General features: G+C 35.6%; 1 protein-coding gene across 3 annotated transcripts; it reads right to left on the bottom strand.

Moving 5' to 3' along the window:
- Nucleotides 1-843: 843 nt before the first annotated feature.
- Nucleotides 844-27,884, bottom strand: LOC578959 (tetratricopeptide repeat protein 7B). 3 transcript variants are annotated; one of them, XM_030999015.1, is made up of 21 exons: nt 27,713-27,884; nt 26,280-26,425; nt 25,513-25,681; nt 24,925-25,043; nt 24,392-24,522; nt 23,686-23,958; nt 22,735-22,761; nt 18,571-18,634; nt 15,541-15,678; nt 14,841-14,924; nt 14,071-14,175; nt 13,113-13,224; nt 12,255-12,385; nt 11,551-11,711; nt 9,522-9,638; nt 9,077-9,174; nt 6,476-6,499; nt 3,562-3,699; nt 2,222-2,319; nt 1,442-1,638; nt 844-1,020 (listed from the first exon to the last, which is right to left on the bottom strand). In XM_030999015.1, the coding sequence occupies exons 1-21, from the start codon at nt 27,834-27,836 to the stop codon at nt 891-893; spliced, it is 2,586 nt and encodes an 861-aa protein (XP_030854875.1). In that variant the 5' UTR covers nt 27,837-27,884; the 3' UTR covers nt 844-890. The 3 variants fall into 3 exon arrangements, with proteins under 3 accessions (XP_030854875.1, XP_030854877.1, XP_030854876.1); XM_030999017.1 differs by lacking the exon at nt 22,735-22,761; XM_030999016.1 differs by lacking the exon at nt 6,476-6,499.
- Between the last annotated feature and the right edge of the window lie 39 nt (nt 27,885-27,923).

Genomic DNA, 27,923 nt, shown 5'->3' on the forward strand with positions numbered 1-27,923 from the left:
ACTTGCAGGTCCTTTTGGATGGACTTGTAACTAGAGGTTTTCTAGAGAGATTAGTGGAATTGTTGAGAATGATAAATAGGGCTTGTGGACTCTAGCTGTAGATCTGTCAACATACTCGCTCCAGCTGCTTCAAACTGCCTCCTGCAAGTTGAGCCAGATCTTGAAGTCCACAGGGTTGATTCCAGAGAGATCTTTGAATGGTGTGGTCCAGGATGAAGAGATGGGGGTTTGTGGATTCAAACCGCAAAACCATTCTCCAACCACTCTCCTGCTGCACCATGTCGTTATTCACCTGGAAGCACATTACCCAGTGAAACCAACAAGTTGACACCAGACATGTATTAAAGTCCTTTTGGATGGACATATATCTAGAGGGATTCTAGTGTGCTCCAGGATGGGGAGATGGTTTGTGGACGCCAACTGCAAACCAGTCCACAAACCCTCTCCTGGTGCTTCATATGTCCCTTCACCCTGAAGCACATTACCCAGTGACATCCCACAAGCTGACACAATCCTTTCGGATAGACACGTATCTAGACGTATTCTATAGAGATCTTGTAATGGTGTATTCCAGGATGGGGAGAAGTGGATGTAACTCTGACTGTAAACCAGTTAACACTACTGCTGCTTCACAATGCCCTTCATTCTGAAGCACATTACCCAGTGACATCCTACAAGTTGACACCAGATTTTCTATTAAAGTCCTTTTGGATGGACATGTATCTAAAGGGATTCTAGAGAGATCTTGTAATGGTGTGCTCCAGGATGGGAAGATGCCAACTGCAAACCAGTCTATGACCATTCTCCTGGTGCTTCACAATAACCTTCACCCTGAAGCACATTACCCATGGTCTTGAAGTCAATAACATAGAATAGAAATGAAACAGATTCTAGAGAGATCTTGGAATGGTAGAGAATGGTAAGATGGGGTTTGTTGACTCGAGCTGTAGACCGGTCAACATACACTCTCCCGCCGCTTCACACTGACCTGAAGCCTGAAGAACATTACCCAGTGAAATCCTGCAAAGACAAGGTTACAAGAAATGTTTATAATTGAGGTAAATCACAAAAACATAACAGTATACCCGGTACACATTTTCAAGAAATAATCTGAGATCTTGCCTCTAACAGGAATTAGGAAGCCAATCATACTTGGGTATCAAAATAAATACAGCATTCAATACTGACTGCAATCTGATACATTAGTTATGTTTACAATGTATATGCATACTTGGGATGATAAATATTACTGCCTTGATGTCAACAAAATAATAGGACTCAGGCTCTGTTTCATAAAACTTGTTATCAATAACAAGTAACATTACCTGTTAATAGCTTTAAAAAAAATCATTTCATTTCATTGTCTGAGAGCAAATTTGTCATAGATATTTGGCATATATTATTCATAATTTTTTTTAATGAAACGGGGCCCTGTTCTTACCAAGCCTGGTGCGATGTGGGGTCCATGTTGACGGCTTCTCTTAATATCCTCTCTGCCATAAGTAGGTTGCCTTGCTGAGTGTAAACACACCCCAGGTTTTGTAGACTGGTGATGTGAGAGGGGTTGATGGCCAGGGCGCTATCGTAGCCCTGCTTGGCATCGTCCCACTCTCCGTTGTGCTCATGAATGCATCCTCTCTGAAAATATGAAGACAGTTTTTTTTAATGAGATTAAACATCAAAATTTTACTTTACACTAAGAAATAGGAACAGTGATTGTTCCATGTTTTAAGCACCCGGTCACATTGCCTTTCTGGATGTAGTGGTGGTGGTGATTATTTTACCTGACTGCTAAGAAAGCATTAATGCTTGTTAGTAAGCAACCAGACGGCCGACGGCTTAAGGATGTAAGCACACCCCAGGTTTTGTAGGCTGGTGATATATGAGGGGTAGATGCCAAGTCCCTGTCATAACACTGTTGTGCACCCACCAACTCCCTGTTGTGTAATATGAATACACCTTCTCTGTTGAAATGACCAGTTCGTAGTTAGATTTAGTACAAAATGACCCCCAAATATCCACAGACCTTTTACACATGGAGGCATCCCATTTTGTCCACTTTAGCATAAACAAATGTTGGAGGTGATCCATGAATACCTTTGGCTCTCTTGTGGAGAATACTTCCACCAGTGTATCAAATGTATGACTGTATGTAAGGGTATTATTTTGCTTCCAAACATCACAAACAAAATGGCAAAAAAGCCAGAGAGGCAAGTCTTACCGTATGCATAACCTGATGCGAGAGAGGAAAGATGGACGATGCTTCCTGCACACAAGCCTTGGCCTCCTCTGGTCTTTCAAGACTCAAGTACAGCTCAGCTATAAATGAATGATAAATATTTTTTTTTAAATTAGACTATAATCAGTACATGTTTGGTGGTGAAAGGCCTTTTCTCATCAAGGATAACCCTCCTGTGTTTGAACAATGTAGTGTGGTTTCTTGTTCATTGCAGGGCCTCGTAAAGACATCCCACCGCTGCCACCATGTTTCAAAATCGTTTTAGTAGCATTTAAAGCCCCACTGTCCTACTTGTAGCTACTTGCTCCCTCTATATAGAAAACTTCCCCAATCAGTGCCTGTTGGTCCCCCATGATCCTCTTTTTCTTATGTTAGTTGAGAGCTGAGTTAATGAGATAGCCACCTGTCAGTAGCCTCACTGTGTGGTCTAATCCCCTCTGGCCCAGTAGTATTGATGGTCTTTAAGTGTCACAAAACTTAAGATAGTTCACACAGCGCATGTGTAGTGTAAGAGAGTAATTTATTACGAGTGAGGCTGTATGCTGCCCTCTTTTTGATATCAACATTATAAGTGTTCTTTTTTTAAATCTCTAAACAAAATTGTTACGATATCGAAAAGCTATTAAAATGAGAATATTTCAGGAGAAATATGGACAATATCTTTGCCCAAGAGCGCTGTGTATGGCAGTTCCCACACAAATTTTAATCTTTTATTCAATGTGCTTCAACTAAGGAAGAACCTGTCTTTCTATTCTAAACTGACATGTTATGTGAATTATAAAGATTAAACCATGGACCATCAAGTATCAGGATTAAACAATGAGAAAGGGGAAAGAATGAAAACAAAAAATTGCCACATGAAATATAATAAATATAAGTTTGTAATCTTCAACACTAGTAGCGGTAAGAGCACATGAAATCCATTAGATTTGATTTTGTATCCCTAGCACAAAAATTCAGTTTAGGGTGTTGTAATAGTACAATTCCCTTTGGCTTTATAGAGTAAGAAATATCTGTCTTTCTTTTCTTTTTTGCATTTCTTTATTCATTTGTTTATCTTTCTATCTATTTATTTATTTACTTACCAGTACTTACTTATATACTTACTTACTTATTAACTGACTTATGTAAATATTTACTTACTGACTTACCTAATACTTACTTACCTACCTACCTACTTACTTACTTACTTACAGGTACTTATTTATTCATTATAATATAAACACGATTAGCAGCCAATGGCTGAATTGTTCACATTTTACAAGCAAATTTTAAAAACACATAGAATACAATATTGCAAAACGGTCAAATGAAACTCTTACCGATGGCGAGCCAGATGTGAGCCTGGATCATCCAGAGCTGTTGAGATCCGGTCTTAGGGATGAAACTACCGGAAGAGGAAGCGACTTCGGATAGAGCATGCTCCACCCTGGAGGCAGCCAGAGAGTTGTGAATAGAACCTACATGTTAAAAAAAAGAAGTCTGTATTCAAATCATTGAAAGGGATAGTTGGTTTATTTAAGTCATCATGGAAAGAGATGTCAATGAGGATACTGGGGCCAGTATTTAATTCAATACATATTTTACTTCATTTTTGGCTTAGTAAAAAAACTCAGCCATCTTTGGTATTCAGTTGAAGCTTTTGGCCAAGTACTTTACCCTAAATTTAGAACAGCTCCCTAGCTGACTTTAAGCCAATTATTTTGGAGGCCTTGATTGGCAGGCATATAGTTTTCATACACAGTCATCATAAGGTGCGCACAATCAGTGTGCATTTAATGAGACCTGTTTACTGTGCATAAATTTGGATTGGTCAGGTGACATCACAAAGGCCATCAAAAAGTATTTTGCCTTAAAGTTGGCTTGCTAAGGCAAAATACTTATATTGAATAAGACTTGAGGCACTTTTCTTAGCTGATTTAAAGTGCTAAATAATTCAGGTACACACTGTATTGACCTTGGTCAACTAACCACAGGACGATGAATAACCACACAAGAACATAAAATGAGACAAAATTGAAATTTTTCAGAACATCTTCATGTAATTAATCAAAATTGGATATTCTATTCTACTATTAAACCAGATGTCCAGTCATTTTACTCTACTATGGTATTCATAGGACATCTCAGTGAATTAGGTCATGTACATACAAGGTTTAGGGAATTAGCATTCAAAACTGATTTCTAAAATATCAATTTCCTGCTCATCTTTGTTACTTATATAATATTACATGATCATATGTAATAAAAATCTTAAATCTCTTACTGTAGAATAATGGTTGATGCATATTTCTATTTAATACGATATATATTCTCTAATACAAGTACAATTGTAATACAAGTAAGTAATTGGGAATGCAAACAAAAATAATCACATGGGCATGCTTCACTGCAAATTAAATACATTATAAAGCTGGGGTAACCAAACGCACATCCTTCTTTATCATCTGTAATAAATACATCCCTAATTTTCATCTAACATTAAGAATTGATAATACCAGAATATAAGAATAAGTATGTTTGTACATATGAATGAATAATTGAATATGTACCAATACCATCATACATGCATGAATCCAAATTGCAATTGTAGTCAACTGTTTAATAAGTCAACTGTTTAATGTATCAATAGTAATAAATTAACACTGAATAATGTTGATCAATTATATTATCAGCTCCATTGAATACCACACTCGATTTGACTAAAAAATACCAATAACGTCCATTCTTTTTCCATTTTGATGACAGGATTTCCAGGAGTAAAAAGGCTTTGAGCTCTCTATATTAAAGATTAAATTATAAATTATATAATCATGGTCATGTGCTGATATGGAACATGATATCAAATTTCACATACGAACATCAGTTTTATACTGGATTGTCCTGGAAAAGCATATAGCTAGCTTTTGAAAAGATCTAAATATGATTACATAGTAAAAATATTATACAAACAATATATCTGTTTGAGGTGCATGAATATTTAAAGTACCTTACTTCTAGGATACTTTGATTTTAATATTCAGACAAAAAATCAACCCAAAATGAATGAAAAATGCCACAGCCCCTTGTACCCAGTTCTATCATGAGAGGCAATTGCAATTAAATTCTTGTGCTATGTGTGTAAATATTTGAATGGTATGACATGATAAGAGATATGTCAAATGAACAAGTGATTAAATATACACTTCAAATGCCGAAAGCAGAACTTCAATATGTTCTATTCAGTTTGCTTTATTTGCATAACTGAATAGCTTTGATTATAATATTATACAAATAATTCATGCTTGCAAGAACATTATTAGTGAATATACGCTGCACGTTGGTTTATAAGTCAAAATTAAAGAGACTGGTCGAGTTCATTATCCAGCTAATAGTGACTTAAGGTAATAACCATGTGCAGTGAATATCACAAATGCACAAGCTTCAAAACATGAATTATTTGTTTTGTAAAACGGGTCGGAATAGAAGTCGAAAAATAAGCAAAATCCCTGCTCAAAATACCAAGAATCATATAGTCATGGGGGCAGCAAACAGTGTAGTGGGCGTCTCAGTGTGTACATCTATATTCTTGCTATTCAAAACCATGTGCATTTCATTGCGCCTTAATTTTGTATGCGTCAGAGATAAGTATACGTGCATCTCAGCAGTGCATTATCACTGTTAGCCGTGGGTTATCACTTTTTAATGGGAACTTTTTGCACGGTAGGTGTGGTAGGAAAGAAGGATGCATGGTCATGTGGTGTCATCTGACCAATTAGACTGCCTACATTTCTTAACACGTTTTATAACATCAAATATAATGTTGATCCACTTCACATATATAATCAACATGACCTAATGCTACTGCACAAAATCAAATGCAAATTTTGTATGAAAACAAAACCAAAACGAAGCATGGATAGGAATGGATGAGTGCTACACGATAAAAAATATAAAAAAAGAGAAAAAATATACTGTCTAAGATGGAAAATAATGTCAAATGAAAAAATATCTGTCCATGAGTATGCTATATACAAACATAGGCCTTGTTCAGATACGAAGCAGGAAAACCGTGGCGGTTATTTCATGATGGCATGAAGTGTAATATCTGCCAAATATCTGTGTTGTGTTCAGTTGCCATTCATTGACATATTACATCAGTCTTAAAAAAACATGACATTTTTTTTCCTGTGACGGTTTACTGCATCATATCTGAACGTGCCTTGAGCATGCCATTGAATGGAAAACCATACTTACTTTTGCCTCTTTCACTTCTAGCATCTTTACATTGTTATTTATGATAGAGGAGTATGATTAGAGAGAGAGAGTGAGAGAGAGAGAGAGAGAGTGAGAAAGAGAGAGGAGATGAAGAGACACACATACAAAAGGTATGAAAGGTTCGGAATGTATTCCCTACCAAAGGCCTGTTCACATATGTCAGTGCTGTAAACCATTATGGTTTACCGAGGCAAAGGTGAACACGCCCCAAAACATATTTAACTGTCTCTAGAAATGTGACCTGATGCTGAAAGTATGGAATTATTGACCAAATCACACTTTGATTATAAAGCGTTCAATGATATTTGATAATCAAACACTGGTATGGTTTTCTGCACACATTTTTCTTCTTTTTTGTTTGTTTTTAATTTGCAAACATATCTGTCATTTAGATACATACAATGTCCTTCATTGACTTTTAAACAGGCCACAAAATCATTTAAACTTCAGTGATGAAAGAAATTAAAAAATACATAGGAAGAAGGTAAATGTGCCAGCATTCCATTTTTCTGCATTTGTCCTTTTTTTATCACCCCTACAAGAAGATGTATTTGATCTTTGCTGAGCATTATCATTAAAATTGACATGAAAGATTGACGACACTGTACATACAATGTAGCAAAGAATGAATTCATTCAGATGGAAAATGTTTGTTTTTTACAGAATGTATTGACACAAAGTGGTAGATACAACAACAATCTAACAACTACAAAATGAATCTTTTTGTAAAGATCGCAATGATAGGGAATGAACAGACGATGTATGCCAAAATCTTTCTCAAATGGAATAATAACATGAAGCAAAGGACTACAGATATATGTAGTCCACTCAATGAAATTCAAGAGAAAAAACTTCATCATATCGAATAGTTTTATACCATTATTGATATATTCTCAAGAACAGTATTGAAGAGATAAAAGACATAAAAGAAAATCTCCTACAAATTGGTGATATGAGATATAACTATTTCTTTTGAGAGTGTGTGGGTGAAAGAAAAAGAGAGAGGGAGAGAAAGAAAGAAAGAGAGAGAGAGAGGGAGAGAGAGGAGAGAAAGAAAAAGAGAAAGAGAGAAATGGGAGAGAGATAGGAGAGACAGAGAGTGTGTGAGAGAGAGGAGGAGAAAGGAGAGATTGAGGAGAGGGCAAGATGGAGGGAGGGATGAAGAGAGAGAGAGAGTGGGTGGGTGGGTGGTGGGGGAAGTTTTTAATTTTCATACCATTGATGATAATTTCATCATATTTTATACACCCAATAATCACCTAGAAAGATTTCATTTTTCAGTGTTATTCTTCTTTGTGATATACAACATGCCCCGGTGACAAAAGCTCTGTAGTGCATACCGGTATCCCACACGGGACTAATATCTTAACTTTAAACCTTGAACAGACACTTTACCTTACTCTATCCCTAACCTTAAACCTTACATAAAAAACACTTGCAGACCTAACCCAAACCCTAAATCTATGGCGATATAATACCTAGAGCTGTTTTCACCGGAGTGTAAGTCAGCGCTCCTTCTGCGCATCGATTCATTTTTAACATGCGTTTTAGCCTAAACAGGACAAAGAGAATAATTGCATGTTGGAAAGACAACATAATCAACACATTGCGAGGTTGCATTCCTCCTTATTATTGACCAAAATCATACATGTTGCAATAAAAAATTCAAAAAAGAGGAATAAAAAAACGATACTTCCATGCTGAATGCATAGCAATAGCATCAATTATTTCAAGAACTTAAAAGCAGCCTGAATTTTTTGCAATTATAATTTGAAAGGAGAGAAAATAATTTTGTTTTGACATTCTCTTAATAGGATAGATGCACAGATTGCTTTAACAATGTCTTATTTTTTCTTGAACATGAAATGAAAAGTTTTTAGAAAGTTTGGTGCTGAAATTCAAACCGCTAAACACATACACAGCATCATGAAGGGCTAGTCCACCTTCAACTTTACATCCTTAAATTGACAAAGATTGAAATTCATAGAACCTGTGCCTCGAATTCAACAATATTTTAGAAGCAATTGTTTAGAAAACTCAAATTCAATCTGGAAAAAATCTTTTTGAAAACCCATTATCATTTTTAAGATGCAGAACTATTAGACATCTTTGATTAATCTTTGATAAATCAATAAAATAAAAAAGGGTCTGTATCGTTTAAAGGGAGAAGGAGCACATGGAAAATAGACTCTTTCAATATTTTTCTACATATCACTGCAGTGTTCCCATACACTCTGTTCTACAGAACAAAATCAAAGGTGGACTGTCCCTTCAAAAGACAATACAAATCTCAAACACACACACACCGGTGATCGGACACTCGCTCTGGCGACAGTTACTCTGGGCTTTATTTCATGAAAGATACAGAATTGGGAAATGTAAGGACTAGATAGGGTAAGGAAAAGGTACAGTGATAGGTCCAGCATTGAAATGAGGAATATGGTTAGTGCTAGAAACAGGCCACAGAGCAACTGCGGCAGGAGCATGTGTCCTGGAACCCACCCTCCCCCCCCCCCCCTTCCTCTACCCCCAACACTCACACTGCCATACCCAGACACAGAAACAACGGAGATGTTTTACCTGAATCTCTATCACTGTACTCGGCTAGGTGCATCTGAACCAGGCTCCTCCTGTCCGACGTGACTCGTTCAATTAGGCCTGTACCTCGACTTGAACTGCTATACTCGCAGGAAATAAAAAACAAATTTGTTTAAATCTTACTAGCTGAAAAGCAGCTCATAGTTCTTTTGAGAAGGATGACCCGAGAAAATGTTATACTCCTATTGCTTTGTACACAAGAAAGAATATTCATGGCTCCAGGAAAAGCAAACCGAAATCCACAGAAATGAAGTAAAAGTAGCTTAACTGGTGTAAAAAACAAGCGATAGCAAAATAATAAAAATTGTCACAATATTGCGATATTGTGATAGCGAATACATTTTACTGAAATGTTTAGGGTTGGTCGACTTACGGCAAAACAATTTTTTTTTTTTGGGGGGGGGGGTGGGGGGTGGGGGGGCCTTACCTGTGCTGGACTGCTTCATAGCCGACCCTCCAGTGTTCCAGCATCTGTTTACATGTGACCAAGGCTTCCTCTGGCCCTAGATGGACCTCCTCTAACTTGGCTTTGGTGAACTGGAGGCTGTCAATATCAAAATACATATTCAGCAAATCATTAGAAAGTGTCGATACTGGATACTATAAATTCAAATGCATTCACAATGAAATACTGACAATGGTCATAATTAAAATGATCACTCACATTCATTTTCATTAAGTTTACTGTATGTTGCTATATAAAAGCAGATTTATTACGATTCTCTGACTCACATTAGGCCTCTTCCAACTTGGCTTTGGAGAGCTGGGACCCGTTTCACAAAGTATTTTTTCAATGAAAAATGACAACAATCAGTGACCAATCTGCTGATAACCAACCAAAAGCAAGGATATCAGTAGCTTATAACAAAAACTTTCATTTGTCACTGATGACAAGATTTGTGAAATGGGGCCCCGGAGGCTGCCACAATCAACCACATTCCACAAAAAATTATTGACAGTCACTCAAAATTAAATGACTATTCATATACTTTTTTCTTTCAAATTAGAGTTCAATAATGGCCAAAAGTACAAGGACAGTGTTAAAGGTGAAATTCAAAGAAAATCACAAATATGTCAACTAATGTATCACTAAAAACTGGTTAGCTAACAGATGGCCATCGTACAAGTTTGAGGTCAGTTACATATCGGGTGATTTATAAAAATAAAAATACAACCACCTCCATAGCAGCTAGGATATACGAGAGATTCGCCAGAAAAATAACGATGTTTTAATGACGTCATAACAGGGACCAATACTGCCCAAGCAGACAACATCCCATAAAGAATGAACATAATTGCAAAGCTATTATTTCTCAAATTATAATGAGTTTAGTGTATATAAATGGATTGGCATGTCAAACCGATCAAAAGGGGACATGACCCGATTCTGATAACTAAAATCTTTTGCTTGTAAATACTCAGGATAGGGGTTAATTAACAATCAAATAAACCAGACTTTCAAATTGAAAAGCCCCCGGATTGATATTAAGGACGGCATGTGTTCCCTCTTGAAACGCCGAACATACCCCGGTGTGTGCAGCTGAATATACAATGGCGTCTTATTTTGTTTACAAGCGACAGATTCCTTTATTTTTGTATCGCTGCATTTGTCATCAAAATAAAACCATGCGCGGGGTTTAGAGTGATGCAATAGATTATACATTTAGCCTGACGGTAGTGAAGTAAGAGAAAGAACTCAAGAGAAGATGAAAACACAGGCACTGAAAATGTGTGAGATGTCATGGGACATCGTCTGCTTGTGCAAATCATGTCCCTGCTGTGATCTCACACATCTCAGCAGCGTTCGGAGAGCTATTTAGGTGCTATGCCGGGGCTGTATTTAAGCGTTTTGTAATTTATAATAATCATTACTTCGAATGTTTCCAAGCATTGAATTTTGATAACCTTGTCGAATCAAAGTTTCAACTTTGCAATAATGAAAATAAAGCTAGATTTAAAATCAATGAATATCTACTTTAAGAAAGTAAATGAAGAACCTCAAACAATAGAGAGACACTTGACATGAAATACATGATGCAAATAATCAATTTAAAAGGGGGTTGACTCGTTTCCTCTCTTCCCCTAAAACTGTAACATGGGAAAAGGGATCTATCAAGCTATGTAGATGACATTCAATCAACACTGAATAATCAAGCACATACTTATTTCCTCATAAAATTCACTGGTTTGTTCAAAATACTTGCGAACTAAACCTCAACATTACAGTAAAGGCTACAACAACTCTACAATTCAACAGTATAGTAATCATCATCAATAGTGATCTGTCAGTTTATGACAGGTTCAGTGAATTCTACATCAAGTGTCTCTCCAAATACCTCGGTCTTGAGCCATTCATTTCAGCATTTCATATCCTGTTGCTCCACATTCTGTGATTAAATCATCTAAAAAGCCTTTATAATACATATCATACATTCAAATTAAAGAAACTTTCTTACTTGAAGTCGTCTGGATACTGGAGCACTGCTGCCTCCAGGACTGAGAGGGCCTCTGTGTATTGTTTCTGAGCAGACAACAGAAGGGCCAGGAGATGCAGTGATTGAAGGTCATCGGCACACAGCTGCAGGGCCAGGCGAACCCTCTGCAATGCTTCTGGTATCTGAAAAAACCAAAGATTTTGATAGACAACATTGGTTGTTATCTCATAAAATTATAGCATGTAATATAAACAGAGGAGTTGCCCATGTCAAAAGATTTTCTAATAAAAAAATGTCCTTTTTTTAGTGTTTATCCCAATTGATTTTGTGATTTTTGTGCGTAAAAATAATTTCTTATTAATTAAATTTTAAAAGAATTACTGTGACTTTTGTTTTATAAGACAGTATTAAAGAGGGTTAGAGATGAAGTAATAACACAAATTGGCGTACAGCCATTTAGCAAGATAAACTCCCTGTAAAGCTTATGGGATACACAAATTGAGAAAAAAAGTGTAAAGGGACAGTGTTGATGGTATACTAACCCATGTATTTTTATATCAACAGATTTCAAAAGAATCAATAACAAATTAAAAAAAACAAGAACTAAAATTCAAAACTTCTTGTTGGTAGTTTCATTTTCACTTGGGAGGGGGGAGGGAGGGGGTTATAAAACTAGTTGATTGTTTCTTTTGCAAAATCAAAATGAAACAACATCTGTCCAGTACCTGTCTGGAGAGTGCTAACTGCATGGCCATCTGGAATTGAGCCATGTGATCATCAGGGTCCAATGAGGTGGCTTGTTTGAAACAGCTCAGTGATTTACGCTGTAGCTCACATCGCTTGTCTTGTCTGGTGGCTGTAACAGTGAGAAAACCGAACAATATTGAGCTGCTGAGAAATGGAAATATAATGACAGATGCCGCTTTTAAGTATCGGCTTCCATGGTGATGGAGGTCCTGCTGTTTGAAACGTCGAGTGCCTCCTACCACCCATCCGCTTCTTACTACCGGCGCTATAATTCTTTATAAAACTACAAGCGTAAGATGGATTACACCAGTCCTTCTTGGACTACCACAGTCCTTTTTAGGACTCCCCAATCCTCCCCTCTCGCATGGTGCAACCGCAAGCCTACTATATAAATATAATGGTAGTTCTACGAACATTCGACTGGGAAAGTAGAAACATTGTGTGAATGTGTGCTTAGAAATCAAAACGAATATCACTGAACATTTCTTTGCTTAAACTCAAACATTGGAGATGTTAGATGAAGGAAAAAAGGGAACATACAGAACATTTTCAATTCAATTTCAGTTCATTTAAAACACGATGATGCTCAGAATTTCCAGTCTACCAATACAAGATTAATGATTATAGAAATGAACAGATTGATGGTAGATATGTATCATAACTGAGGAGCTTATAGTAGATCATGACTGTTACCATATTAAGTGAAACAGGATGGATCAGGAAGGAGATTTATAGCACACAGAATGTTTCTATAAAGACAGAAATAGAAAGTCTTGAAGTAGAAAGAAATAGAACAAATGCAGAAAGGGGAAAGCCAATCTTCAGGACCACCATACCTTCTAGTGCCATCATGCCGTATGCTAGCCCCTTCATCATGTGACACCTTGGGGCCAGTGGTTGCTTGCCCACTTCTACTGCCTTGCTAGCAAACTCCAATCCTTCCTCCAGCTGAAAATAAAAATACGATAAAATTCTCATCATTATTACATTCAGTATGTCAAGGATAAGGATAAAAACAGTGATAAAATAATGCCTCTGGCACCATCTTTGGCAGAGGTATACCAACAGTAAACAAGATGAACGCAACTGCGTCTCCTATATGACTCTGCCTACCAGTATGTCCAATGATCAGTGATCCTGTAGCCTCTGACCTCTGACCTCACGAACCAAAACTCTTTTACACTGAGTTAACGCCATTCATTCTCTTGATAGATTACCCATGTTCAATTCTTGTTCTTTGTATGATCATTACTACTTTCAGTATGTCAAGGATAAAAACAATAATAAAACAATAATAAACAAGATGAATGTCACTGCATCTCCTATTTGCCTCTGCCTACAAGTATGTTCAATGATCAGTGATCCTGTAAGCTGTAACCTCTGACCTCACAAACCAAATCTCTTTTACACTGAGTTAATGCCATTCAATCTCTTCTTCTTCTGATTAAGTCTGCCTTCTCAATTTACTGAAGATTCTTGCAAACTATGTGTGTGTGTGTGTGTGAGTTAACCACAATTTACGATCATTCGATTGCTATTTACATTATAATACAGTTTATTTACAAATACTTACAAGCTCATATATAGATTACCCATGTTCAATTCTTGTTCTATGAATGATCATGTTCTATGAAGTAATTACATGTTTCATCTTTTGCCTGGATGACTCTTCAAATATAAAAGTATCAAACTTGATAGGGATTTTGGGCTTTCATGTAATTGTTGTAAGACTCTGATCCTGTCACCATTGTGAAATAGATATATCCATTTGTACCCAGATCTCTTCCTTCATACCTGCTGGAGATGCTGTAGACACACTTTGGCAGCAAGTAGCAACACTGTGACATTGTCCGGCTGCACGTTGCTGCAACCTCGCAGAACCTGGAGGGCTCTGTCAAACTGTATGGGCACAATAACAAAAGAAGATTGTTCAAACTACTTAGAAAGGTGAAACTACAACAAAAGATGGATGTTTTAAACAGATTCTTGTATTTAATATTTGCTCTGCCACCAAGTTGACAAAAATGTGTCATTAATAGAATTTCATACAACAACTAATCATTTGTTTCAACATATTTGTGGCTTATACTCAGTAAATAAGATCGATTGATCGATCCGTAATTGGAAACAGGTCAGAAAAATTCTTGGAACCAGTTAGATGTGAACCTGCCATGTACTGCTTTTTTGTTCTGACTTGTTTTCTATTTCAGATCGACCAATCAATCTTATTTACTGGGTGTAAGCCACAATTATGTTTAAACAATTGAAATTTCTTCCAGGAAGCATTACATTTATAAAACTAATCATTTATGTCAACACTGTCTCATACTGGTAAACTTCACAAATTATGAGCCTATGATCAATTTTAAGAATAAACAAAAGCTTTGCTCAGCCCAAAAATATGAAATAATATGTTAAAAGCTGAAAGCGTCTAAAGAAGATCAATAGGCCCTCTGTATATATTGTTCCCTTCTGGTGGAAATCTTACAGTATGCAGTATTCATTTTCACCTGACTCGGGTAGATTTCTATTTATCACAAAAATATCAATTAAATTGGACCTACCTTTCCACTGCTGATGAGAGACAGAGCAAACTGCATCCACAGATGGAACTCTTCAAATGAAAACCTCATGGTTCTGTCAAGGGTCTGTGAAAAAATAATGAGCACAAGACATTAGAATGAGACCATTCAACCCATTTAAAAAGATTTGATTTCTATTTAAACATGTATTTTCAACAGACCCAACCACAAGATATCTTGGTCATCATCATATGGAGTCAACACACGACTACATCCCAATATCTAGCAGAAAGTAAGTTGGCCTCTGCCAGGTCACTCCCAGTGCATGTGTCATTCAGTAGGTCACAGCTTAGTTTAATAGATGGTCCATGGCCCGGGGGTCCTGCCTGCAGTCTTGTGAATTAGTGTCAGTATACCCCCAAGATAACTTGGTCCAAGTCATCAGTCGGTTAAAATTGTGAAACTACAATACATATGTATTTAGGACATATAGAAAGAGTTTGGCAATTACTAAAAATTAATTGGTAAGACAATCTGTCATTCTGTACAATCAATAGAGGGAGATTTCCGTTGCCACACAATGCTTTCTGACATAAACACAAGCTAATAAATAACAAATTTGGTATCAACCAATCAGAAGCAAGGATTTCAGTAGCTTTTAACAAAAACTGTCATTTGTCATTGATGACAAGTTTTGTGAAACGCCCCCCAGTTGTTATGAAATCAAGAAAAGTTTGTTTACCTCCGACAGCATTTGATATTGCGCCCTCCTAGTCAGCGCAATGGTAAGAAGGTCATACACAGCCGTGGCGTTGAAGAACGTGTGCTGTCTGCTCTGACTATACTCCTTGGAACGACTCAAGACGACATCTCGATTTACCTGCACGACATAGACAGTTGACAGAGAATAGTTTAAAATAAATACCCAGTGCAATGCCATTTAGAATTTTTTCGCACAACTAAAAATGATTCTGCATTTTGAGAAGAACTGTCTTTGAAAATTGCTGACCATGTATTACACACACATCTCCATTTGAATTATTTGTACCGGCGACATGTACTAAAGAAGACTTACAGTAAATCTTATATTTGTCAACTGAAGGGCACACACAGAGATCCATATTGGGACAATTGATTGACATGTAGTACTGACATGTTGTCCTTTTTTCTTTGATCACTATTCATTCGATCATTTTGAGGACAATAGAACAAGTACCGTTAGTTGTTTTGTTCTGTCGACTATGGTACAGACTCGACTTTTTTTATACAGAATTCAACCATAATAATTCTTCAATTTTGTTTTAAAGGACCTGAAAGTGGTGAGTTTTGATTTATTATATTATTGGAAATAATTCATAGCTTTTGATGCAAAATTGTGCACAGATTAAAGTTCTGAATGTGAAAAATGAATTCATAAAGGATGATGGCAATGTGTTTCTGTTGAGAATTGACTTTCATAATCCTCATGTAGAGTGCATCATCTTTAATGAGACTTAAGTTTGTATTTGATGAGTTTCAAAAGTAAGGTGAAATAGCAAAGGTTTGAAATGTGCATGTGTGTTTGAATTTTCGTGAAAGGATGACATGTACAACAAAATGTTTAATTATATCATACATCTACAGAAGCTTCTGAATAAATTATTGAATGATAATAAATGGTAGTTTTCCCAGTTCTATCATCAGGAATTATTTGTTCTGTAATGAAATACTTGTGAGGATTACTACCTTAAGTACATGAAGCCCAAGTGCAATTCTACAAGTTCTAAAAGAACTTTCATATTCTATGAGTGTGTTGCTAAGTGATCAATGGCTATGTGAATGAAAGGACTGTATGTCAGTGTACAGGGTATATTAAACAAAAAATATGAACTGCACTTTCAAGCAAATCATACTAAGATTGCATCGTTTCCTTTGATAAATTTATCACACAAAAACGTCATGAAGTTAAGGCACCTGAGAATTCATCAAGATAGTATTGTTGAAGGGTGTCATTACAATTTTCAATATCCTTCAAAGACATATCCAACCCCCCCCCCCTTCCAGAGGTCCTGACCTTAGGCAATGTTTGAATCCATTTTTTTTTTAAATAAGAAAAGTCAACTAAATCCAGTACATGTTGTAGTTGTTTAGTGAGTATAGGGATAGGGTAATGTGAATATTGGTTGCTAGATGATTAAGACTCCATTCACTAAAAATTCCATCACCTATTTCACATATGGTCTGCCAAGGTATTGCAAATTTGTGCATTTATTTTGTTGAGCTTTACAGTTCTAATACATGTTGGTGGATATAAATAAGCAGGAATTCATGAAACAGCATGTATGTAACCTATGATATACATGTATGAATGGTATCAAGCAAAAATATTGCGATATCTGTAACAGTTTTAAAGCAATGAAAATCTTAATCATAAGAGGTAGTTAGTTACACCCTGTAAAAGCATTTTAGACATTGTTGAGAACATATCTTCTTCTTCTTCTTCGTTTGATATTATAATGGCTATTAGTCAATTTTGACTATTGTTGCCAATTTCATCGCATCTCTTTCTTTTAGTGTCTTGGTAAAAAAATAAATTTAAAAAAATCCAATCTCATTTTAATTTTAATATAATATTAGTCATAGGCTACCCAGTGTTATGTAACAAAATACAAAAAACAAAAAAACTATTTCAAATTAAACCACGATCCGCATATATTCATCTATGGTATAAAATAAAGTGAAATATAAAAAGAATTGTACAGATATTTTCTTTAGAGTACAAGTCAGCATTCACTACCACTAATTGACAGGAATTTCTGAACATTGTCTGTGTATGAATACCAACGTGGACAATTATTTGAATACACTGTGGAAACAAACATTTAAATAATGAAGTGACTTTAACAGTGTATGTGCACATGTAGTGTATTTTGGGGGGAAATTACAAGCTAAAATAAATACATGTACTGCATGATCTGTTTTTCCATCATACACCTAGATGTATGTGCATGTGTAATGTTTTGAAGACTACAAACTACAAACAGAGACTGAATATTTAACAAGTGAAACATAGATTACAATACCGAAGGCAGGTTCATCTATGGTATAAAAGAAAGATAAAACATCAAAAGAAGTGTATAGATACCTCTTTAGAGTACAATTTTTTACAGGAGCATGCATATACATGTATGTGAAAGAGAAGTGTCTTACACATGCGAGTGAAGGTGCTATTTAAATTTGTGCATTTCATGCAGTATAATATATATATATAGACAAGAACAACATTTTTAGAATCCAACCTTGGTTAAAAACACATCAATATTCTCAAAAGAGGCACATGTATTCAAGTATTTCTACTTTATCAATGTTTTAATATTAATTCAAATTTCCAACTGGAACATTGATTTTGAGGAATATTTAGGGATGAGTAAACTGATTGGGTAGAATATGAAGAAAGTTTATTAAATGTTTATAAAAATGTATAATGAGATAGCACACACAACTAGCTGTAAGGTCGTAGGATCTTTACACATAGAATTTCCAGTTCATTAGACATTTCTACACCATTTGTTGTAAATGTTTATAATTGATTTGTAATGTTTTGTTGGAAACATAATTAAATTAAAATTCAAATCATGCTGTTCCCACATTTTCACAACACAAACATTTTGACAAGTGATATAAACAGAAACATTAATATCTACAAGTAACACAAGAAAAAAAGTTCTAAAAGAACACATCAAATTTACTTTGAAATCAAATATACAAAATAAGTTTAAAAAAAACAACTTACTTGTAGTTCACTGATTAACAGCAGAAGGAGGGCTTCTTCGCCGACACTCTTTGGTACAAATAAACTGTGAGGATAAAAGAGCAATATCTTGATATGAATTTGAATAGCTATTCTTGAATTTCCAATAGAATGTGCCAGGGTAATCACTCCATTCCTTATGAAATCAAGACCAAACCAAGTTGGTGTACAGCCACACTGTCCTACTTGTAGCTACTTGCTCCCTCTATATAGAAAACAATGCCTAATAGGTGACCATTGGTCCCCCATGATCCTCTTTTTCTTATGTTAATTGAGAGCTGAGTTGATGAGATAACCACCTGTCCAGTGACCTTGTAGGGTAGTATATTCCCTCCTATAAACCGGGACAGATAAGCTTTAAGAGTTGGTCATTAAAAAGTTTTTTTTTAAATTCCCCTCAATATTTCAAATACAAGACAGAGCTTTGCAGAGTAATGTGAAGAAGAGAAGGGAAAGAGCAAGGAAGATTTATATATATATATATATGTATACAAAAACAAAGCAGTAAATAAAGATAATAATGATAATAATAATAATAATAGGTCAATGTGATTCACAGTCAGGTGATGTATCCCCTAGACCATGACACCTCGAACAATATAATGAAGTATATATGATAAATATAATAAAATGAATAATATAATATGAATATAATTCTATCTACAGATTTAGACGAAATTGAAGAGAGATATTGTTTGTAATAAAATTTTCCCTGTTTTTCAGCAAACGAAAAATATACAATGAATGTGCCATAACATACTTATTAGGAACATGATACCATGTCATCACCTTGCAAGAACAAGAAAAAGTAGCATATATAACCATACTCGAAACCTGAGATATTTTGTATCTATATACTATATACTGGGTACGTTGTGGCTGTGGCTGGGTACTAGGCGTTGTGGCGTGCGCCTGTAATCCAGCTAAAAAGTGGAAGTTACAAACTGATTCAGCCGAGGACGCAGGTTCGAAACTGAGTCACGTCTTTCGGATGGTGACGTTTAAAGGTCGGTCCCAGACGTAAATAATCATATCTGATTGATACACGTCTGTAAAAACCCAATACACACACACACACACACACACACACGATTAAACTGCTTAAATACTTCTAAATGAAAATTCTATCATTAAATGTAAATTCTATTATTACTTTAATAGATTTATGATTACTATCTTTCTAGAACAAGCTACCACAAAACAATCAAGAAAGCCATTTACGAAAGAGAATTGTTTTTTGGGAAAAGCATATGACCTTACAACAACCTATTTTTAACAATGAATTTTAACTCTGGTGTGAAGTACTGTGCTGTGTATGACTCTGATATTCAATGATTTAGACTGATAACAAGCATGCACTGATATGAATGTGTCTTCTAGACTTCTACTGCTGCTGCCTATCAGCCTAAATCATCTACTTTTAATTTTGACAGATACTCACAATATGTCTTTTATGGTTGATATTGATATCAATATTAAATTACAATTGATATATCTTTTTTGAAGATGTAAACACATGTAGCCTAACTAGATTATGGATGCTAATTATTTGTGACAATAGAACATTGTAGGGACATAGGGACGCAGCACATAGAGACATAGTTGAGATATGTACGATATAAATATAAGCATGGTATATTATTATTATCATAATCATTATCATGACCGTGACCATGACCATTATCATTATCATATCATTACCATTACCATGTCCATTACCATTACCATTACCATTATCATATCATTACCATGTCCATTACCATTACCATTATCATTATCATTATTTTTATTATTATTATTCCATATATTCTAGAGAGCAAAGTGTGCCAAAAAATTTGATTCAAACAGTGTCATTTTGATCTTGATTTTCCAAGTCTGTGCACTTTACACACAACTCAGGATTTTTAATTTGAAAGATAGTATTGCACTTAAAAGATAGTATAACATTTCAAGGCTTGTGGATAAAAAGTACTAAAATGATAAATTTCTCACTACTGGTATATTCAATTGTTTTAAATGAATGCGCATCGCTGTAACAAAGACAGATTTGTGTTTGGTTGCATGTTTCGTTTTATCAGAATCGCATATTCTGCATATATGCGTAAACATGGCCACTCTAGCCATAGATTCACACATATATCTTTGTGATCTCTCTGCAAAGACACCACTAATGAGCTGACACTGGCTGATGAAATCACTGAAAACAGATGTAATTTTTCATGAAAATTATAATAATAATTAGATAGATTCATATAGCACAGCTACTATTTAAATATACTCTACTGCCCTGGGATTAAAAAATAAATTTAAAAAAAAACCTCCAAACAGTGCTTCACGGTTTCACCACAAAGTTATTTAAAAACTTCAACAAAACTTTGAAGACAGTAAGTAAGTTATGTGCATACGGATGCAATTCAAAAGATATTAATTCAGTAAAATAATTTTAGACTTGACCACTCAAATCTTTGTAAACAAGCAAAAGTATGTTAACTGTAATTCCATGCCTTATTGGCAACCAATGTACCTTGATTAAAACAGGTGTAATATAGGAAAACTTTGAAGAATTGGACACAAGTCTTGCACAAGCATTCTGAACACGCTGCAACTTCATTATTCGTGAATCTGGCAAGCAACCAATAATCCATTAGAATATCAATTGAAGACATCACAATATCAAAAATAGGGAACTTAAAAACTCTAAAAAATAACAACCAAAGGATTTTGTCCTACACCACCCATTTACAGTGACTTGTTAGAATTTAGGAAAAAAGTTTCAAAGACCAGTCAACACCACAGTCAAAAGCCTAAACCAGCTGTGCCATTATTTAGCAAAATTGAAACATCCAAAGCACACATATCTAAAATACTCTATAATTCTGTGATCTCGGGGGAAATAATGGGGTACCATTTATTTCATATTCCTTACACCAAATCATTAAGAAGTTCCCTTAAATTTCCTGACAATGTTATTTTACAACAGTACTACCCCATCCAAAGAAGGAAAAAACAAAACTTGTAATCATCATAAACAGAGCTGCCAATCCCAACTGAACAAAAATCATATCCCCCCCCCCCCCAATCCTATTTTTGATCGATAAGTTTTTTTTTTTAGTTCGACATTTTGAAGCATTATACATGAGTACATTTTACAAAAATTTTGTTGAATATGCAAGATTTTGTCATCATGAATGATTGTTTAATGAACCAATGAGCGGCAGGTAAATGTTTTTTTTTTTTTAACCATTGGTTGAATATGCATGATTTCTTCATGACTGGTGTGTTCGATGAACCAATGAACATCCCAAAATTGCCAATGTGAGATGCTTGTAGGATACTTCACAAAATAAACAAACACATTCAAATTTTCAGAAAATCTTTTTTGGGTTTTTTTTTTGTGGAAAACCGTACGAATTACGATAAAATCTTACTGGTTGGCAGCTCTGCATAAATCAAAGGAAATAACTAAAACATCCCAGTGTCCCATAGAAGCCTTCCCCATGCATATTTCAAAACAAATAAACAAATTGATATTATACCCAACTACCTTCATACTCTCCACTAAAAAGTGTAATCCAATATCCAATACATAACAGGAAAGAATGTGTCTACTGAAAAAATAGCTATTTTCAGAAAGAGAATTGTTGCAAAGTAGAAAAGAGTCTTCTATAAAAAGGAGAGCTGAAGACAAAATTTATGGGAAAGAAAGACTGTTCATGATATTACCAAACCAAAGGAAGTGAAAATATGTAGAGGCATAAAGGATGCAACAACGATCTTGAGGAAATTGCACAGGAATAAAGATAAATTTACCTAAAAACAAACTTTATAAATCTAATGAACTTAAGTTTCTGATATTAATGATAATGGGCAATTCTTTGCAATGTGCCCTATACAACATATGACTTAAATCCATTTATATATCATCCAAAAGTGAAATTCATTTGACATGGCCATTTATTATTGGTTCTTTCTGACATCACAGACATTATTCAATGGCCATATCAAGAGATTCTTCAATTTTGGATGAAAACAAAATGGAGAAATGGCATGTTGTACAGGACGCGTTGCATGGAATCACCCTAAAGCTGCAGTAAAGTGCAAATAATGGTGTTAATTTGTCCAGACCATGCAGTTCCTGACACTTACTAGTCATTAGAACAGTGGCTTGGACGACTACAGATGATACACAAAAATCAAACACATACATGGAAGAAAAGAAAAGAAAAAAAGAAGCAAAAGAAAATTAATAAAATAATTTTTAACTATTCAAATACCTATGCAAACGATAGAAAAAAATAATGCCTCACTTAAAAAAAAAAAAAATTAAATCATACTGACTTCGAGTGTCCATAGTGCAGTATTTATATCAGAATTTTCTGCCATTTGTGCCACTAATTATATTAAAGAATGATAGCAAATAATTGATCCACATTTGCAACTCGTTTTCTACCAAAAGCTCTTGGCGTTTCAATAATAAATATCTCATCATTAAACAAAAGAACCAAATAAATCAGACAGTCACAAAGGTGAAAAGAATTTGAACATGAACAATACAAAAGGGCAGGTAGGATATCAGCGTGTAAATATAGAATAGTGTTGGGACAGGTTGTAATGAAACGTTTCCACTATGGTCAATATTATTTTGATTTAATAAATGATATTCTTAGATAGATCATAGATCACAGCCATATTTCAGCATTATGTCATGTAGTATTTGACCTCTATGATGCAGGTTAGATACATGTATGACTCGCCCTCTCATTCTTTTGTCATAGCCTAAATCTGATATATGTCAGAGTGAATTTGTATAAAGAGAAACCTTCAATATTCTCACTGAATTGAACATCTTTCAGGGAAAGTATTCAAACTGCCTGTCCTCTCTTCCCGCCCATCAACAGAGGGCGGTAAATAGTGGCAGAGAGTGTTCTTGGAGTCTATTTCAATTATAAAATTGTTTATTCATCAATAGTTTTGTATAACTTACATCCAAGGTATGAATATGTTTATGAAGTAATCTTTACTAGACCCACTCAATGATGGGGGGATATTATTTCAATAGAAGCATCAATATACTGCAAAAAAAGAGTGTTATCCAACCTTTCCATCGTGTAGAGCTTTGGTTTGAGTGAACCTCTGGAACTAGCCGGCCTCAGGGACGAAGCTGAGCCACCGCTCACAGACGACCGACTCAAGCTGCCTGTCCTCTCCTCTCGGCCATCAACAGAGGGTGGTGTGTAGCGATGCTCGCACACGCCCCTCAGGAGCACCTCTGCCAGCTCCCTTGCAAGCGTGGTGCGGATGTTCTGGGAGGTCCGGGTCTCCACGGCTTTGAGAATGTGACGGAAGCGATTGATACCCTGGTCCATTTTACTAAACATAGGATGGACAAGAACATAGACATGATGAGCCAACATCAGATTGGTTGCAAGTTAGTTGTGACTAGCAAGAAACAGAAGATATACTTTTTTTTGTTGCAGTTTGTAGTTGTAAGATTGTTTTTCTTATTACATATATTTATGTATTTGTCATTTACTGTCAGCGCTCTAGGCCTTATGGGAAAAGTGCGATATAAATGATAATAATAATAATAATAAAGATAATTGTCTATCAATCACTGCAAAATACACTATTCCTTCTAAAAAGGGTTAGGATTAGAGTTGTTGAATTCAGGAATTCAGTTAGTGTACAATATTCACTTGCAGAGCAGTTGTCACCAGAGCATTTACCCTGGAACAAAAATGTATGACTACATAGAGTGGTTTTTGCTACATCAGTTTTGACTGTAATATCTCTGAAGACATACCCTTGTTGTATGTAGATAAGTGGAGCTCTCTGCACAGCTGTCTCTAAGACCGGTCCTACCATGTGACTACCTGACCCTAGGCTGCTGGAGCTTGAAGATGTGGTGTTCGTCTGTTGACCTTTCTCAATTTCCTACATGAAACAAAAAAACAAAATGCAATAATTTAGCATGCTTCGTTTCTTCTATTCCAATACATGTTTAAGAATAATAATTTTAGGATGTCATGAATAAAGTTGACATATTCCTTATGATTCATATTGGTCACATTTTTTTAACCTAAATGGCAATGCTTGTAGTACAGGTGTGGATTAAAGTCCTAGACAACTATCTTTGCATTAAACAAGTGTTCTCCGGACAAGATCAAGTGAATTACCTTCAGATTTATTATAATTCTCTTTGACATCCATATGCAATCTTTACAAAGTGGGTTTGAAGTACATAGCCTACAATAAAATAGATCATATTGCATTTCTGGTTACCATGACATTTGGAAATAATATGTTTGGCCTTTTCAATAATGAATTCATCCATACCTGCAAGTAGTAGAGAGCCAAGTCGCCTGCCCTTTCATAGTTAGCAATAATCTCCTCCGCATGTTCTTCTCTCTTTTTCTTGTCACCCTGTTTATCCGCAAGTTTCTCCATGCACATCCCTGTAGCAGATAAAATGAGACAATAAAGTGTATATTATCAAACAAACCTAAAATAGCACAACACATAAAACAAATTAAACTCTTTAACAAATTTGTTGTCATAAACTCACATTTCATCTACTAAAGAGTGAATTTCTTTTTTCCTACATAAAGAAGATTATGTGTATTTACTATATCCTAGTGCCTCTTTAGTAAGGAAACAATTATCATAAATCAAGATTCAAGAGTCAAATTCTAAATTTCCATTTTGTATTACATTGTTCAAACAAAATTCATCAATATTTCCATAAAAATGAACTTCACAATACACAAACCTATTCCTGTTTTCAGTCAAATAAATGACAGTTTCTTTAGTCCAGTGTACACTGTACATCAGTCAATTTCTCCAACAAGCTTTGCTGCCAACAGCATGAAAGTGGTAACTAATCATGTTAATACTTTGAAAAAAATTCATTGCCTTGCAACTTACCTCTGACAGCAAATGCCTCAGCCATGATCTTCAGCCTCGTGCAGGGAGCCTCCTGACTCGCCATGTCATCAAGTTTAGCTTTATCCAGGTTCTTGATGGCTTCCTCGTATTCACCCATGGCTAGGTGAACCTTGGACAGGAGGAGGTGGGACTCTGCATACAGTATGTGCTGTAAACAACAAAGAACACCAAAAAGAAAAGGAAGTACAAATGTCAGTCGTATCCTTCCTAAACAAGACCAGGGTCCTGTATTATTTATAAAGAGTTGCTGTTGATTCAAATCGATTGCAACTTCAAATTAATCACAACTGTGTACTTAGGAGATGGGATTTGTGATTAATTTCAAGTTGAGATTGATTTGAATCGATGGTAACTTTATAAGACGGGGCCCAGGATACAGTATACAGTATACTTGAAGCCAATGGAAATCCACTAAAATCAAATGCACAACAAGAAGTGGTATTAGTAGTCTGTATAACATAGAAAATATTTTTATCAGGTTCTGTTTTAATTATATCTGTGACACCCGTCATTCAATTTTTCTGAATTATTTACATAATGAATACATTTCAGAAGAGATCTATACAAACAAAATAACTGCCCAGCCCTTCATACAGTTCAGTAAGTTGCAAAATGATTTCATGCATACGAAATTAAAAGTTATCATCAAGAAGCAATGTTCTCTTTACTGAAATCTTAAGAAACGTTCATTTATGTCTTTCGGTTGGGAATTCCTTGGCAATTTCACTCCGATCCATGAGTATTACCTTTGCGCCTTTGGCAGCAAGGAGGAGATGAGACCTGGCTGATGAGAGCTCCTTCTTTGCTTTTGCTGCCGTTTCATGATTGGGTGGATTCTGAATCAAGTATAACTCCAGCTCACATTCTCCAGTGGCAAGATGTAGCAAAACCTCTGCAAAGAGTGGGCGGAAACACAAGGAAAAAGAAATTGGTAATATTAATGATCATCATCAAGAAATCTTTTCTTTAAATATTTGGTTACATCTCCTTTTTTTTTTGGGGGGGGGGGGCGGGGGCTGCTGAATTCTCGCTACCCTAAATAGGTACGAAAATCTCGAAATTCGCGAGACGAGGTAATTTTCACTCTCTCGGGTCGTCACTACAACTTCCGGTATAGAGTCCCATCCCACTGGCGAAAGCGCCTGTGTTCGCTGTGCAGAGTTTTCACGCACGCTAAAATCGATGCCAATCAGTGTAATTTGTACAAATTATAATATGCAATGGAAAGCTTCGGGCAGAATTAGTGACTTTAGCACAAAAGGCCGTTAAACTCTACCGTGAAAGAGAGGGTTGTGATCACGAACGCCTGCACAGGAAGCTGTAATGTCGAAAAGCTATCCCATAATGCAATGCGCGTTTTCAGGATTTTCCCCGGATCTCGGCAGAATCGCTATTTGGGGTAGCGAGAATTGCCGTTTTCATCCCCGTAAGTCCAGGTTGACTATCCCATTGAAACGCGTGTTAATTCTATAACACACGTTTCAATGGGATAGTCAAGAAGTTAGACTTATGACGGTTTCTAGGAACGGGCCCCAAGGGTATAAACACAAAATGAAAAACAAAACAACATTTTCTAAAATTTTACCCATTGGAGCACTATATTGAACATCTCATGCTATGTACACACCAAACTTGGTAAAAGCAATTGATTCTTTACAGAAAGTCTTGTAATTCATAACCAAAAATGTAAAAACAAAACAAAACAAAACATTCACATTTTTCCATTCCCGGCATGGCCTTAAACTGACAGAAACCAAAAAGGAACCGATTAATTATAGGTCTATGCAAAGTCGATATTAAGCAAGGCATCATCTCAATGTCATCAAAACAATTTATGATTCAGAATCAGAAAGAAATCAGTCTCTACTCTCTACGACTCGAGTTAATTTTCAGAGTCTCTCACTCTCACTCATTGAATGATGTCTCAGAGTCAGAGATACACATAATTGGCATGCATTGCATAAAATCATGCTTATCATAGTTAATTGAATAACTACGATTGTTATCAAGTGTACCAATAAATCTACTTCTGTAAATGTAAATGCATCAACATAATTTTTATAAATTTAAATTTAGTTAACAATTCTTGTCAGAGAGCACACACAACTTAGAATGTATGGGACTGTAATGAAGTGGGCGTCGTTCATTAAGCATCTTTTTGCAAAGAAAATTAACTTACCCAGGTGAGGACTTTTGACTCTATTTTGGTTCACTACTTCTCGAATACGTTCCCAGTTACATTCACTCCTATATTTTTCAATGTCGGATTCCACACGAGACACAGCTTTGCGATTAGCAGCCATTCTTCTTCAAGTAGCTCTTTTGCCAAGCGATTCTCGATTCTGTGGCGTTATGACGTCATTCATCAATATTCATTGATTTGGCTAACT

The sequence above is a fragment of the Strongylocentrotus purpuratus genome, unplaced genomic scaffold (assembly GCF_000002235.5).
Source record: "Strongylocentrotus purpuratus isolate Spur 01 unplaced genomic scaffold, Spur_5.0 spur5_scaffold_5, whole genome shotgun sequence".
Taxonomy (NCBI): domain Eukaryota; kingdom Metazoa; phylum Echinodermata; class Echinoidea; order Camarodonta; family Strongylocentrotidae; genus Strongylocentrotus; species Strongylocentrotus purpuratus.